Source organism: Macaca nemestrina, chromosome 14, assembly GCF_043159975.1.
Source record: "Macaca nemestrina isolate mMacNem1 chromosome 14, mMacNem.hap1, whole genome shotgun sequence".
Classification (NCBI taxonomy): Eukaryota; Metazoa; Chordata; class Mammalia; order Primates; family Cercopithecidae; genus Macaca; species Macaca nemestrina.
This window is the reverse complement of record NC_092138.1, coordinates 20361903-20376020: the sequence shown is the minus strand read 5'-3', so window position 1 is coordinate 20376020 and position 14118 is coordinate 20361903. Positions and strand designations below refer to the sequence as shown.

Here is a 14118-nt window from a genome sequence, read left to right as displayed (position 1 = left end):
TTTACCTTGACTCTTGCTGTAATGGACTCTTTAGACCTAAGAAGCACACACTGAAAAAGGAAAAAAACAAGAGACCAGGCCCTGAAACCTGCAGTGGCCATTAATTGAGTAGATATTGACCTCACCTCATCCATCAACTTCACAGAAAATTTAAATTTTGCACAATTCAAACCACATATGGAATGAATTTCTGTATCCTATCAGCAACCTCATAAGTAATTTTCTTAAGTATATTTTAACTTATCTATTCTATTGTTAAAATTGTTGAGCCGGGTGCAGTGGCTCATGCCTATAATTCCAATGATGCTGGAGACTGAGGTAAGAGGGTCGCTTGATACTAGGAGTTCAAAACCAGCCTGGGCAATAGCAAGACCCCATCTCCCAAGAAATATTTAAAACTTAGCCGGCTGTGGTGGCATGCCTGTAGTCCCAGCTACTTGGGAGGCGGAGGTAGAAGGATTGCTTGAGCCCAGGAGGTCAGGGCTTTAGTAAACCATGAAAAGAAAAATTATTTTTGTTGTTAATACTGAGTACCAGGAGGAGGCATATCACATAGGTAATACTTTTGTGTTCATATTCTAGAAAACTTTAGCTTTTATTGCTACTATCTGGTTTTATATGCGCAAGTTTATTCTGAAAAAATACTGGAAGATCAATATATTAAATATCAAATGTAGTCTTTTTTTTTTTTTTTTTTTTTTTTTTTTTTTTTTTTTTTTTTTTTTTGAGACGGAGTCTCGCTCTGTTGCCCAGGCTGGAGTGCAGTGGCGCGATCTCGGCTCACTGCAAGCTCCACCTCCCGGGTTCATGCCATTCTCCTGCCTCAGCCTCCTGAGTAGCTGGGACTACAGGCGCCCGCCACCGCGCCCGGCTAATTTTTTGTATTTTTAGTAGAGACGGGGTTTCACCGTGGTCTCGATCTCCTGACCTTGTGATCCGCCCGCCTCGGCCTCCCGAAGTGCTGGGATTACAGGCGTGAGCCACCGCGCCCGGCCTCAAATGTAGTCTTATAATGAAGTAATTAACAGGACTCTGAATGATCAAGAGCACTTGCTTGTTCTGTAACATGGGTATATCAACATGTATTCATGGAAGAATATTTCATATTTGATAGTCAACTAGCCTGTCTCATTTCAGATTGGTCAAGTATCATTCTGGCTTTCAGTGCTCACACTGTACCGTCCAGTCATTATTGAAACATTGCACCAGCCACAAAACTGGTTCAGGTGCCAGGATACAGGAACAAGACAGCACAGCCCCACTCTCACGGAGCTTGCAATCTATTGGGGGGCAGATGAGCCAACAAGTAAGCAAATAAGAATATCAGGTAAATTCCAAGATTAACAGCTATGAAGAAATAAAGCCAAGTTATAGAACCAGATAACTAAGAGTAAATGGTGCAAGGACGATTTCAGGTAGTATGATCTGGAAAGGGCTTGTCAAGAGAAGAACTTTTGAGCTGAGACGTGAAGATAAGGAAGAAATAGCCATGTACATGGAACAAGAGTGGGGAACAGAAAAGAATGTTCCAGGCAGAAAAAAGAGCAAGCTTAAAGACCCAGAGGTAACAAATGTGCGTCTGAAGAACACAAAGAAGGTGAGTGTGGCTTCAGCCCAGCGAACCAGTGGGAGAATGACCCTGTGTACATTCTGAGAAGTAGGAAGGCATTTGGCATTTATTCCAAGTGTAAGTAAAAGACACTGAATTTAAGTAAGGTAATAATACAATCTAAGTTTTTAAATGGACCAAAGAAGGGCAAATGCGGGGTGGGAAATCAAGAGGACACTGCAATAACGCAGGTGAATTGCAGCTTTGGATAAGGGATGAAGGGGTGAGATTTGGCAAATGTTTAACACCAGAGACAATGCTGGCAGATGGGCTGTGAGAGGTTCCCGGGATAATAGGATACATGTGTGAAATTTTCATAGCCCTGTAGAATAAAGGCATGATTTTAAAAAACAAATTCAAGAAATTAACTGGAGCAATATTAAATACATCTTAATATTTAAAGACATCTACCTCCTTTTCTTTTCATGATTCCATTGTCTGAAAGCTTACATTTAGTTTTTCTTTGAGTCTGCCTTTACCAATCCATTTAGGAAAAGCTATTTTATGGAAAATCTCACATTTTTGTTGTGGATCTTTGTAATTTGGGGCTGCCCAGCAACTGAGCACTTATCTTCTGGGGGAAGGGTTTCAAGAAAGGTAGGAGGCAGCAGCCCACCCCCTTTCCCTATGGTAGAAAGCTAAGGCTGGCAGAATTTTATTTAACACACACCTAAAATAAATAGCACTATGTGCCAGGCACTAATCTAAATGCTCTAAAAATGACGACTCATTTAATTCTCATAATAGTATCTACCTCATTGGGTTGTTATTCCCCTTTAACAGACAAAAACTAATGTACATTCAAGGATGCACACAGCTTATCAGTGGAAGAGCCTATATTTTAAACCCAGCAAGCCTGGCTCCAAGGAACATTCTCCTAACCGCGATGTCACACTGCCTCTCCCCAACAACGTGGTAGTTCAGCACAATCAGACAGATGGAGGTTTTGAAAAGTGACACCAGGGTGCAGAAGATGGTCACAGGTGATTTGCAGCTCTGCTGTGAATGTAAGTGTCGAGCAGCAGCAGTGACTGGCAGGGCGGTGGAGTCCACTGACTGTGTCCTTAACAGCCTTGTCTGGTACTAGTGTTTGTTATGTCCAGAGTCCTTTAAATCCTGCCCTTTTGCTGAGCCTCCTATCCAATTTCCACTAATTCTATTTCCTGCTTCCACTCTAATAAATTATTACTCTGCTTACATGGTCTACAATCAAGAATCTTGGCCAGTATGGCTAATTTACCCATCAGCAGAGAGCCAATCTTCATAATGAATGTGAGAGCTCTTGCAGAGGCTTTTGTGGTCCCTTCCAACTTTACAGCCCTTGGATTCACGCTAGTATATTTTCTTCCTCTAACAGTATTTGCAGCTGTGGCTACCTGGCTCACAGGGATCCCAGTCCCCGGCCATCTGCACTCAGGTGATAGTCATGTCCATGATGCACGTCACCTGGCCAGAACTGATTGATCCAGGAGTGCACCCTGATGCCACAACCTGGCTAAAGGTTGGCGGAGAGGGCTCTCAAGCTTGGAAGGGGATGGCGTCAAGTCGTGTTGATGGCTATGCCTAGAGAAGAGTCCCCTAACCCAACTGCCCTGGCACTTGGTCTTTCTCTACTATTCAAATCCTCTTTGAATTCCATGAGATGCCCTGGTGACAATCCCTCCGATAAATGTCTTCTCTTTAAATTTCAACCGTCTTTAGTATCATCTTAGCTTTGCTGCAATAATTCACTGAAAATCCCTCTCCTACTCCCCAATATCATGACCTCGCTTCATATAGCCCTACAGATGGGAGTTGTTACAGTGGTATTTTCCCCTTGTGGTTTAAGTATCATGGGAAATGAGAAAGCAAGAGATGACATAGACTAGAAGGCATCTTTTAAAAAGAAAAACAAAAAAGAGAAAAACAAAAAAAACATTTGAGGATGAAGACTTTATTTACATTGCTTTTTGCCAAACTCCACTGTCAGATTTTTCCACTTTATATCTGCCCACTGCTTAAGACTTATTAAAGCCTCAAAACTTTCATCCTCTAATGACATGATTTAGCACCTTGATTCTTTTGGTATTTGGATACTGTACTAGTAATTGATCTGAATTAGGGACTTGATAGCTTTGTTTCAAATGGCTTAAACATTTTTTAAAAAGATCTAGTTCTCCACTAAAAGGAACCACAGCCCCTCTGAGAAATGGCTGAGTTCTTCCCCAGCTGCAGAAGAATTGGTACAAGATGAGCCTGGGGCATGTTGTTATGCCAGAAAACAATGAAATGCTCAAAAAAAAAAAAAAAAAGACAGAGGCATGTCACAGTGACACAGGAGTCAGCTTGAAGGGGATCTCATTGCACGAATCGGATACAATTAGAGCACCAAAATGATTAAGAACAGTAATGAAGTAAAAATCATTGAGGGAAAAAAACCTAGGGATTCATGAATTTGCATGGGGAGGGAGGCAGGGAGGGAGGCACGGAGGGAGGGAGGCAGGGAGGGAAGGAAGGAAGGGCAAAGGTAAGGCTGTTGCAGTAGAATGTCAAGTGCCAACTGGTAAATGTGGAGAGTGCTGGAGTTGGAAAATCATTCTGCAGACACCATGTTATACATTGGATCAGGTGGAAACCATCAATGACTCCTAAATTTTGATAAGAAGCAGGGTATTTACATGACCTTATACAGTGTCTCTCCACAAAATTATGATACAGTGGATAAAACAGACAACATCTTAACCAGGTCATCAGAGTTATCACCACCACAGAGGGGCAGATGGACATGGTGTGCCTCCAGATGCCACCCTCGAGAAGGACACAACAGCACGTATCCAGTGTTCCAGCCAGAAAAGCACAGTTGGGATCTCTAATTGCAAGAAAATCACCAGTTAAATCCCAAATGAGAAACTGTCTGTTAAAAAAGGGAGAGGGGACTGTATTTTTCAAAAATTCAAATCGTAGAAGCAATGACTTTGTGGAAAAGTTCAGATTAAAGAAACTAAAAGGAACGAGAACCAAATGCAATCCCTGAGCCTCCCCTGGACCTTGTACTGGAGGTGGGGGAACACCACTAAGGACATTACTGGGTCAACCTACAAAACTGGGATATGGATAATAGATTGGACACAAATATTGCATCAAAGTGAAATGTACTGACATTTCATAAGTGTACTGCGCTTATGTAAGAGATTATCCCTATTTTTAGAAAAACACACTGAAGTGTTTAGGGGAAAAAAGGCCACAATACATATAATTTACCCTCAAACATTGCCAAGGGAAAAGGGCATACCTGTGTTGTTTGTGCTATTCTTATTCCTGCAAATTCTTTATAAATTTTAAATCAGTTCCAAATAAAAAGTAAAAAAAAAGAAAAAGATTGACTGCAAAGGCACAGGGAACTTTCTGGGATGATGGAAGGGTTTCTAGGTTGTGATCATACATTTGTCAAATCTCAAAGTGTACACTTGAGGCTGCTGACTTACTGTATTCAATAAAGATGATTTGCAAAGGTACAAAGGGTAAAAGTCCAGTATTTCAAAAGATTCTATATTCCTTTAAAGGCAGACAGAAGAAGGGGTACGTGCATTTGCCTCTTGAAAGGCCTCAGGAACTGCTGTGTTATGGATGGAAGCAAGCTATCTGGTGAGATTGGTTTGCTCCAGCCAGGATGAACAGAAGCCACAGACAAAACCACACAATCCTCCTTTCTGAAGCATATTATGGCAAAAAAGCAGCATTTTTGTATTAATGTCTATTTTAGAGTGAACACAATACTCCCATAACTGGTTAAAATAAAACACAGGCCAGGCACTGTGGCTCATGCCTGTAATCCCAGCACTTTGGGAGGCTGAGGCAGGCGGATCACTTGAAGTCAGGAGTTTGAGACCAGCCTGGCCAACATGGTGAAACCCTGTCTCTACCAAAAAAAAAAAAAATTAAAAACTTAGCTGGGCATGGTAGTGGATGCCTGTAATCCCAGCTACTTGTGAGGCTGAGGCAGGAGAATCACTTGAACCTGTGATTCTGTGAGGTTCCAGGGAGCCATGATCATGCCACTGCATTCCAGCCTGGGCAACAGAGCATGACTGTCTCAAAAACAAACAAAAAATAAAACAAAACACAAAAACTCAATGAAATCTGGCCCCCAAGGGATCCTTCATATGATCCCAGATCCTTAGAACACCATTTACTGTCCTCAGAAATTTCCCTAGATGGTGAGGAGAGTTTTTGCATGTCTCTCCCAAGCCCCCACGCGCAGACAATAGTTTGCATCTTACCCTCCCCATAGTTCAGGGCCTACTCAGATGATGCCTCCTCCAGAGGTTCCCCCTTTATGCTCTGCCTGTTCCACCTCTTAATCTAAGCTTTTATGTCCATCTTCCTCATAACAGCTATTTGTGAACTGTCCTTCTCCAACTCAGCCCTTGGGAAGGAATCCCTGCACTGTGGCTGGCACCTTGGAAAAGGATGTTGCATTGAACTAAGCTCAGATAAAGGAACGCGGGCATATTTACCATTTCATTCCTTTTCTCCTTCACAGAATGGGAATTCACAGAGTAGGAAGGTGTTGTCATTTTTTCTTTCTTCCTCTTTCTCTTTCTGTCTCTTTCCTTTCTTTTTCTGAGACAGAGTTTTGCTCTTATTGCCCAGGCTGGAGTGCAATGGCACGAACTCGGCTCACTGCAACCTCTGCCTCCCAGGTTCAAGCAATTCTCTTGCCTCAACCTCCTGAGAAGCTGGGATTACAGGCATATGCCACCATGCCCGGCTAATTTTGTATTTTTAGTAGAGACGGGGTTTCTCCATGTTGATCAGGCTGGTCTCGAACTCCCGATCTCAGGTGATCCACCCGCCTCAGCCTCCCAAAGTGCTGGGATTACAGGGTGAGCCACTGCACCCAGCCAGTGTTGTCACTTTCTATGTTGAAACTCACATTATTTGCACCATTTTCTGGAATGGACTTCCTGCCCAGGAACATGATAGCTAATTCTAAAATGGGATCTTGTTATAATCAATCCAGTCAAACTTTTTGGGACCAGATTTTCAACTTTTTGGTGTAAGTAGGAAGAGAGATTTTAAGCTCAGAAAACACTAAGGGAAACTCAAAGCAAAACATTTCTGTTAAAGCACTACCAGAACAATTTATACAAACTTCTATGCAACCCATAGTTGGTCAACTAAAAATGGAAAACGACACCTCTCTAGGACCTGAAGATATTCAAAAACAGTGATGATAGCCGACACCGACCACTCACTGCCATCCAAAGCCTGGAGAAGTTAGTCCACAGCTAAGACACTATAAGGCTAGGGTTCAAACCCAGGCAGATTGGCCTAAGAATCTACATTCTTCATCTCTACACTATTGTTTCTGGCTGAACTTAGTCCTCCCGCCAAAGCTTATATGTTGAAATCCCAACCACTAATACCTCAGAATGTAACCGTATTTGAAGATAATGTCTTTAAAGAGGTGATTAAAATGAGTGGAGCCCTAATACAATAGGAACTGGCGTCCTTATAAAACGAAGTGGCCTGGCACAGTGGCTCACGCCTGTAATCCCAACACTTTGAGAAGTTGAGGCAGAGGGATCATTTGAGCCCAGGAGTTTGAGACCAGCCTAGGCAACAAAAGCTAAGAAAAAGAAAAATAAGCCCAGCATGGTGGCTCACACCTGTAATCCCAATTACTAGGGAGGCTGTGGGAAGATTGCTTGAGTCCAGGAGGTCAAGGCTGTAGGAAGCCATGACTATACTACTGAACTCCAACCTAAAGAGTGTCAAAAAAAAAAAAAAAAAAAAAAAGAAAAAGAAAGAAAAGAAAAAGACAGGGATGTGCATGCCCAGAAGAAAGGCCATGTGAGGCCACAGGGAGAAGGCAGCTGTCTGCAAGCCAAGGAAAGAGGCCTCCAGAAAAACCAAACCTGCCGAGCCAACACCTTGCTCTTAGACTTCCAGCTCCACAACTGTGAGAAAATTAATTTCCTTTGCTTAAGCCTCCCAAGTCTGTGGTATTTTGTTATGGCAGCCCTAGCAAACTAATTTAGCCAGTATCTGTTAAATACCAATTCCTCTTCCTTCCAGAGAGCTCCAAGGTGAGGTCTGCATCCAGAATTAAAACACTCAACCCAATTAACAAGCCATACTTCACCAATCTGCGTTTAACAGGAAAATCAATAAAAGATCTCATTTTCCCTTATTTAATAGCTATTGTCCTGACACTTTCTCCCTATGCTGATGAGTACTCACCAATGTTCTTATCAGAACTCTTTTTTGTCCTACTTTTATGCAAGGAACTGGTAAGAAATTTCTTTCTACTAAATTCAACCATCTCCTTTATTTTCTCCTTCTCTTTCTGATGAGAAGGCGTCACACTAACATCTTGCAATTATTAGCCTTAACCAAACAACAGCTTTTATCTTTCCCTAGTAGACGCTAACCCATGCTTTTATTAAGCAGAAACAGGAATACTGCACTTCGGATACATCCTAAAATCATTTTGTTGCAAAAGCATGCTTTATTTTGAAAGAGATGGTGGCTTTGGAGGTCATCCCATGCTCCACAAAAGGATTCCAAACTCCCATTTGCAAAGTGGGGTTTTTAACTGAGACACCTGAACAGTGGATGCTCTAATCCACCTACCAGAGATGGGTGAATTTTTCACTCAAATTGCATGACTTCAGACAAAACAGTGCCTACCCTCCCCTAAAATTCCTCTCTCCTGAGTCACTGGCTCTTCCTTGAGAAGAAATGGAGCTGTGCCCCAGGACTGTACAGATTGAAATAAATCAGAGGTTTTGAAGTCCATCCTTGGAGTTCTGAACAGCTCCGTGTACTTTGGAAACTATTTTTCACAGGAAAGTTTTCACTAAGGGGATGTACTAGTCACAACTCGGCAAGATGAAAATGGTGTCCAGAGGTCAGACAGTGCCGCAAGGCGGTAGGAGGAGGACTGGAGCAAGGGCCTGGGGAAATGAAGAAGACCCTGGGTCACCCTGATTAATGTGACTTTCAGGGCAAACAATTTACCTACAAACATTCCTCCCCTATTTTGTGTGTCAATGCAAGCATTTTACATCAAACAAACAGGCTTATTACCAATACAGTATGGCTCAGCTGACTGCACAATTTTTCATACAGAGAGCCAGCATTTGTCAAGTTCCTGGTATATTCTGGACACTGTACTTCACATGTTGACAAATCAAAGCATTGCAAAATGAAATAGGGTTCAGCCTGCCCTTAAAAAAAGTACATATGCAACTAGACCCCTCTGGTTTGTGGGGTTCAGGGCAAAAGTACAAAAGTCCCCCTCCTAGTTATTTTCTAGTGTTAACCAAGCTAGCAAACTGTCATGTATTCCTCCTCCCTTGACAACAGTAGCTTTATAGCAGCCTAGAAGGCCAGGGACAATTTAGAATTTTCAGACCCTTCAGAGTTATGGGCCAGACACAGAAATAGCAGACCTGGCCCATGAACAGAGCCCCTTCCCTTCCCCACCCAAGCTCCCTCTCTCCTAGGGGGGCCTCTTGGGCACCCACAGGGACTCCCTCCTCTCCTATCCAGCCCACATTTCCAAACTCTTTTATGCCCCAGCAAACAGCTGCCCCTATGTGAGCTCTCCAGGGATCAGGCCTGCCCTTTCTAGGGCTCAGGCCTTAGAAGCTGGTATGGGGCCCTTTGGGCTGGGTATTCCATCCAGGTCTTGGGAGGGAGGGGGCAGCATGATCTCTGGGTAGCCAGCCCCCTTGGACCTACAGACTTCCAGGTCTATGGGAAGGGGCACACCCCCCGCAACCCCCAGAAGGCCAGACTGGGCCCTTTAAACCCAGGGGATAAGGGTAAGGGGGTTCTTCCGCCCAGGTCTGAAGGCCGTACTGGCTGAGAGCCTTCTCTATACTACACTAACTAGATCAACTTTTTCTTTCCTTGAAGCTTTCTGGGAGGGTGACACCTATACAAGGAATAAAGATGAACAAACAGATGGTATAAGAGAAGATTCCTGTTCAAAAGGGATGAAAGCAAAAAAGCTGAAATCTTTGTGGAAAAATTGACAGCTGATACCATGGTCTGAAAAAAAAGGTAAAATGTTCCTCAAACAGCAAATATGTTGACAGCGTTCTAGAAAGTCTGAGGAGGTGGGATCCTCACCTCATGGCATAACTTGGGCAAACCTTCAACTGTTTTCTTTCTGTGTTTGAAAGTGCGTGTCCTACCCAGACCTTTGCAGAGAGACCAAAGGAGCTGGATGAAGACCGGCCAGAGGCACCAGGGCAGCCAACCTAAATCCTAGGGCGTGGACCCACCGAGTCAAGATGAGCAAGGGAGGTTTGGGTCTGCTGCAAACACAAAGGCCTGGCCAAAGGGACCCATGGGGGGCAGGCGTAGGAGCTCACGGTCAGAGGAGCAGCAACGACATGGGCTTCACCCCCACAGCTGACCTAGCATCGGTTTTGCCTTTTCTCAATCAGGGCAAGTTGGTCAGTTCTCCAGGCCTCCATGTTTTAATTCTCTAGAATAGAGATATCACCTGCCCGCATCACCAGGTGATGATGCCCGTAAGAACTTAGCACGGTCTGGCACATGGTAAATTCTCAAGACGCTTCATCTAGAACTGAAAGCGTGCGGGTCAGAGCTAGCCCTGAACCCAAGATGTGGGTCACCATAGACCCCAAGCTGGGTGTGCTGCGGGCGGAGGAGTGGAGGGGGTTTTGGGGAGAGGGGCACACCGAAACACATAGGGTACAGCGGTCAAGAGGTCAAGTGTTACAGGTCCCTGTCCCGTTTGGGGGCACGGGAAGGGGGTGCGTTTTCATGTCGCCCAGCCAGAGATATAAAGAACAGACGCCCTAAGGCCCGAAGTTGCTGGCATCCATGAGCTCCAAGGTGGAGGAGGAGGAAGCCGTCCTGCACTCCGGTGGGCTCCAGGGCCGCGCGGGTCCGGGCCAGTAGAGCTGCCGGGAAGGCTCGGGAGGGGAACGCCTGGCTCGCGAGGGTCGGAGACGCAGCCACTCACCCAACAGCAGCAGCTTGAGCTCGCGGCGCGCGTCCTTCTTGTCCCGACGAAGCTGCCGCTCGATCTCCGCACTGATGCGCTGCGACTCCTTCTCCTCTGCGGACAGGCAGCAGCAGCCAGCCATGGTGGGCTCAGCTCAGCACCCGACGGGGCGACGCGGCCCCGAGCACTCGAATCTTCGGCCCAGCCACTCACCCGGCCAGCACGCGACGGGCACAGGGGTGTGGAAAGACCCGGGCCGATTTGAGCTTTGGACTAACAGGCCTGGACCTCCGAGGCTCAATTCCCCCTCGAAAGTCGGCTCTGAGGCGGGGGCGAATCCCGAGTGCTGGGAACACTCGAGTGCACCCCGGATCCGGGCTCAGCCTGCCCCACTCTCGCTCTGGGGAGAAGGAGGGCGAGTCGAGAAGTTGGCAGTGTTGCTGGCCCCGGGAAGATGCGAGCGCCCCTTGGCACAGGAGCCGGACAGCAGTCAGGGGGCGCAGACGACAGTTGGAACGTCGGTGCTCCGGGGGGAATAGGATATTCTGGGCCTAGGGGTGTCCCCAGGCGGGAGGTACGCGCGGAGTGGGTTGGAGGCAAAGGACCTGGCTGGCCTTTGCCTGGAAAGTTCTGAAAACCTCAGCAGTGACCGCAGACTAAGACCAAGTGGAAAAGTTCCCGCTAGCGCTTGTGGCTCTAAGTGGCAGGAGGAGGCGGAGCATCTGGAACCTGCAGCCCTGGCGTCTGCTGGACTTGGCCTTCTAGGCACCCCAAACCGAAGGCGCCTGGAAGTGAAAGGGGACCAGCAGGGGGCGCGGAGCAGGGGGTGGGAGCTGGCTTCTCAGGGAGCAGCCCCCACACTCGCCTCCCTGGCTGTGGCGTCCCGGCAGAAGTTTGCTGTAACCTGCGCGCTCTGGCAGCCAGGCCCCGGGTTCTGACAGGTGAGTGAGTTTCGCCAACTCACTCGCTCGGAGAAGGCGGCAGCAGGCTGGAAGAGGAGCGGCGCCAAGCGTCTGCTGCGAGACGCAAAGCCCCGAGGTTCTACCCGGACCTGAAGTGGAAGCTTGCCCACCAGCTTCACCACCACGCACACCCGGGTTTCCTAGACGGGCTCCTTCCGCTTCCTGGACGCCCGGGCCCAGCTTGGCCTTGGCCCAGCTTGGTCAGCTCGGCAATTTGCCTGTAAAGTGTGGCTGGGCCGAGCCTGGTGGCTCTGAGCTCGGAGAAGGAGCCGCCGCTGGGTTCAATTATAAGAGAACTGCAAGAGCCCAGGGTAAATATCCTCTCGGCCTCCGGACGAGGGGGCTGGGGAGAAAGGGAACGGCTGATTGCTTTGCATTTTATGATGGGAAAGACACCTGCTTTGTAGAAAGGGCTGACACGTTCCTGGTAGCACCTGGCAAGTTTCCTGCCCAGCCCCGAAACCTAACAGCCGCCTTGCGATTGTGTCCTCACTGACACCTTGGCCAGGATCCTGGAACATCAGGGTCAAGTTTGAGCAGCATTAATAAAAACTTAAAATTAAAAAGCACTTCTTGTACTTAAGTGGCACAATAAAATGCATATTACAACATCTGACTTTTGTCTGTGTAGATTTTGATGCAGAAAAGGGAAGGTGGAGAGAGGGGATCCTATTGGCCACAGCAATGAACGTTCTTTCCTTCTCAAGTCAGTATAGGCTATATGCTAATGGAGCGTTAGGCAATTAGATAATGCTTCCTCTACTAAGAGCAGGCATAAGTGCCTTTCATTTGAGTAGCAAGTATTTTATCAACTCAAACTGAGGAGCACATTGAGTGGAATGGTATGTGTCATTATACAAAGAAGTTGGTATCGCGATGCTATCTGGCTGCATGTTCTTATTATTTTGCAGTTTAAGAAATGTAGAGGAATCAGATATTAAAAATGTGCGTACATTCTTTAATGTGTGACTATTTTAGTTTTCTTGCAGGCATAAATTGACGGTAACAGTGACCCCTACAGGAAAACTCCTGGACATTTCAAATTTGATCTTTGGCCATTTAATAGCCTGTTTCTTCTCTCTTAGCGCTTACGGATTCATTTACAATTTGAGAATAAGATCTCTTGGCTTCTCAAAGTCATGGTTGCATCATAATTATTATCATTTTAAGATTATAAATTTTTTAAAATGATTAAAACTAGGGCAAATTTGAACTCTTACATTAACTGGAATTACTGATACTGACCTATTAGGTTTAAAGTTGCTAAGATTTTTAAAATGTTATGAAACATATTGATTATGGCAAATTTGTACAACTTCCCTGGGCTAGTCAGCTTGGCAGTATATATCTGAAGCCTTAGACATGTCCATCCCCTTTGGTCGAACCAGTAATTTCTCCCTTAAGAAATAACTAGAAAGAAGCCTCGTGATTTATGCAAAGGTTTTATTGCCAATACAACAACAAAAACTCACAACCTAAATACCTAACAGCAGGGAAGAGGTCAACTTAAATTATGGTTCATCCATACAATGAGATATTTTGGAGCCATGAAATATGTGGATATGTGAGTAATAGACATGTGAATAAATTTGGAGAAAATCCTCAAAGTACATTGAATGAAAAAGGCAAGATCCAAAAATATAAAGAGTATGATAAGTTTTAGTATGAGAATACACATACACATTTTTAAGAGACTAAAGGGACACACATCAAAAAGGTAACTTGCTCTGAGTCATGGCTGTTTGGTTGATTTTCATTGTCTATTAGAAAATTTGGGCCGGGTACAGTGGCTCACGTCTGTAATCTCAGCACTTTGGGAGGCCGAGGAGGGCAGATCACCTGAGGTCGGGAGTTCGAGACCAGCCAGCCTGACCAACATGGAGAAACCCCGTCTCTACTAAAAATACAAAATTAGCTGGGCGTGGTGGCGCATGCCTGTAATCCCAGCTACTTGGGAGGCTGAGGCAGGAGAATCACTTGAACCCGGAAGGCGGAGGTTGTGGTGAGCCGAGATTGCGCCATTGCACTCCAGCCTGGGCAACAAGAGCCAAACCCTGTCTCAAAAAAAAAAAAAAAAAAAAAGGTAAAGAAAATTTGGGGCAACTTACGTAAACTTATTTAGGCTCCACTTTCCTTAACTATAAGATGAGAGGGATAAGCCAGAATAAGCTCAAAAGGATCACCCGACTCTAACATGCAATTATTTCTTTGATGACATTCACACTTATCCAAAATAAATTTATTTTAAAATAATCAAAATCCTAAAGTTGTTATTGAGCATCAGCCACTGGTAAGAAATAGAAAACTGGGATATCACAAGTCAATCGTTTTTATACTTCTATGTTGTATTCATCTCTATCTTCCTTATCTGTAGAATCTGGGAGGTAAAATAATAATAATTTTAAGATATTAATCCATTTGAAATATCTTTCCAGGAAGGGGTAGTTTTGAAAAGAGTTCTTAATAAGAGAGAATATTTATCTTCCTAAGTTATTTCAAAAAAGCTGCAATTTTATTTTATTCATCTTGAAGACAAGAGTGCAGACTGGACCTGAGTTTCAGATATCTGCCAAGTG

General features: G+C 45.1%; 1 protein-coding gene across 1 annotated transcript in view; it reads right to left on the bottom strand.

Moving 5' to 3' along the window:
- Nucleotides 1-11865, bottom strand: part of LOC105498712 (G protein subunit alpha 14) — a 221685-nt gene extending 209820 nt beyond the window's left edge. The window contains exon 1 of the mRNA XM_011770984.2: nt 10599-11865. Coding sequence (XP_011769286.2) covers nt 10599-10722 — 124 coding nt within the window. The 5' untranslated portion in view covers nt 10723-11865. The remainder of the gene's footprint in view (nt 1-10598) is intronic.
- Nucleotides 11866-14118: the final 2253 nt, after the last annotated feature.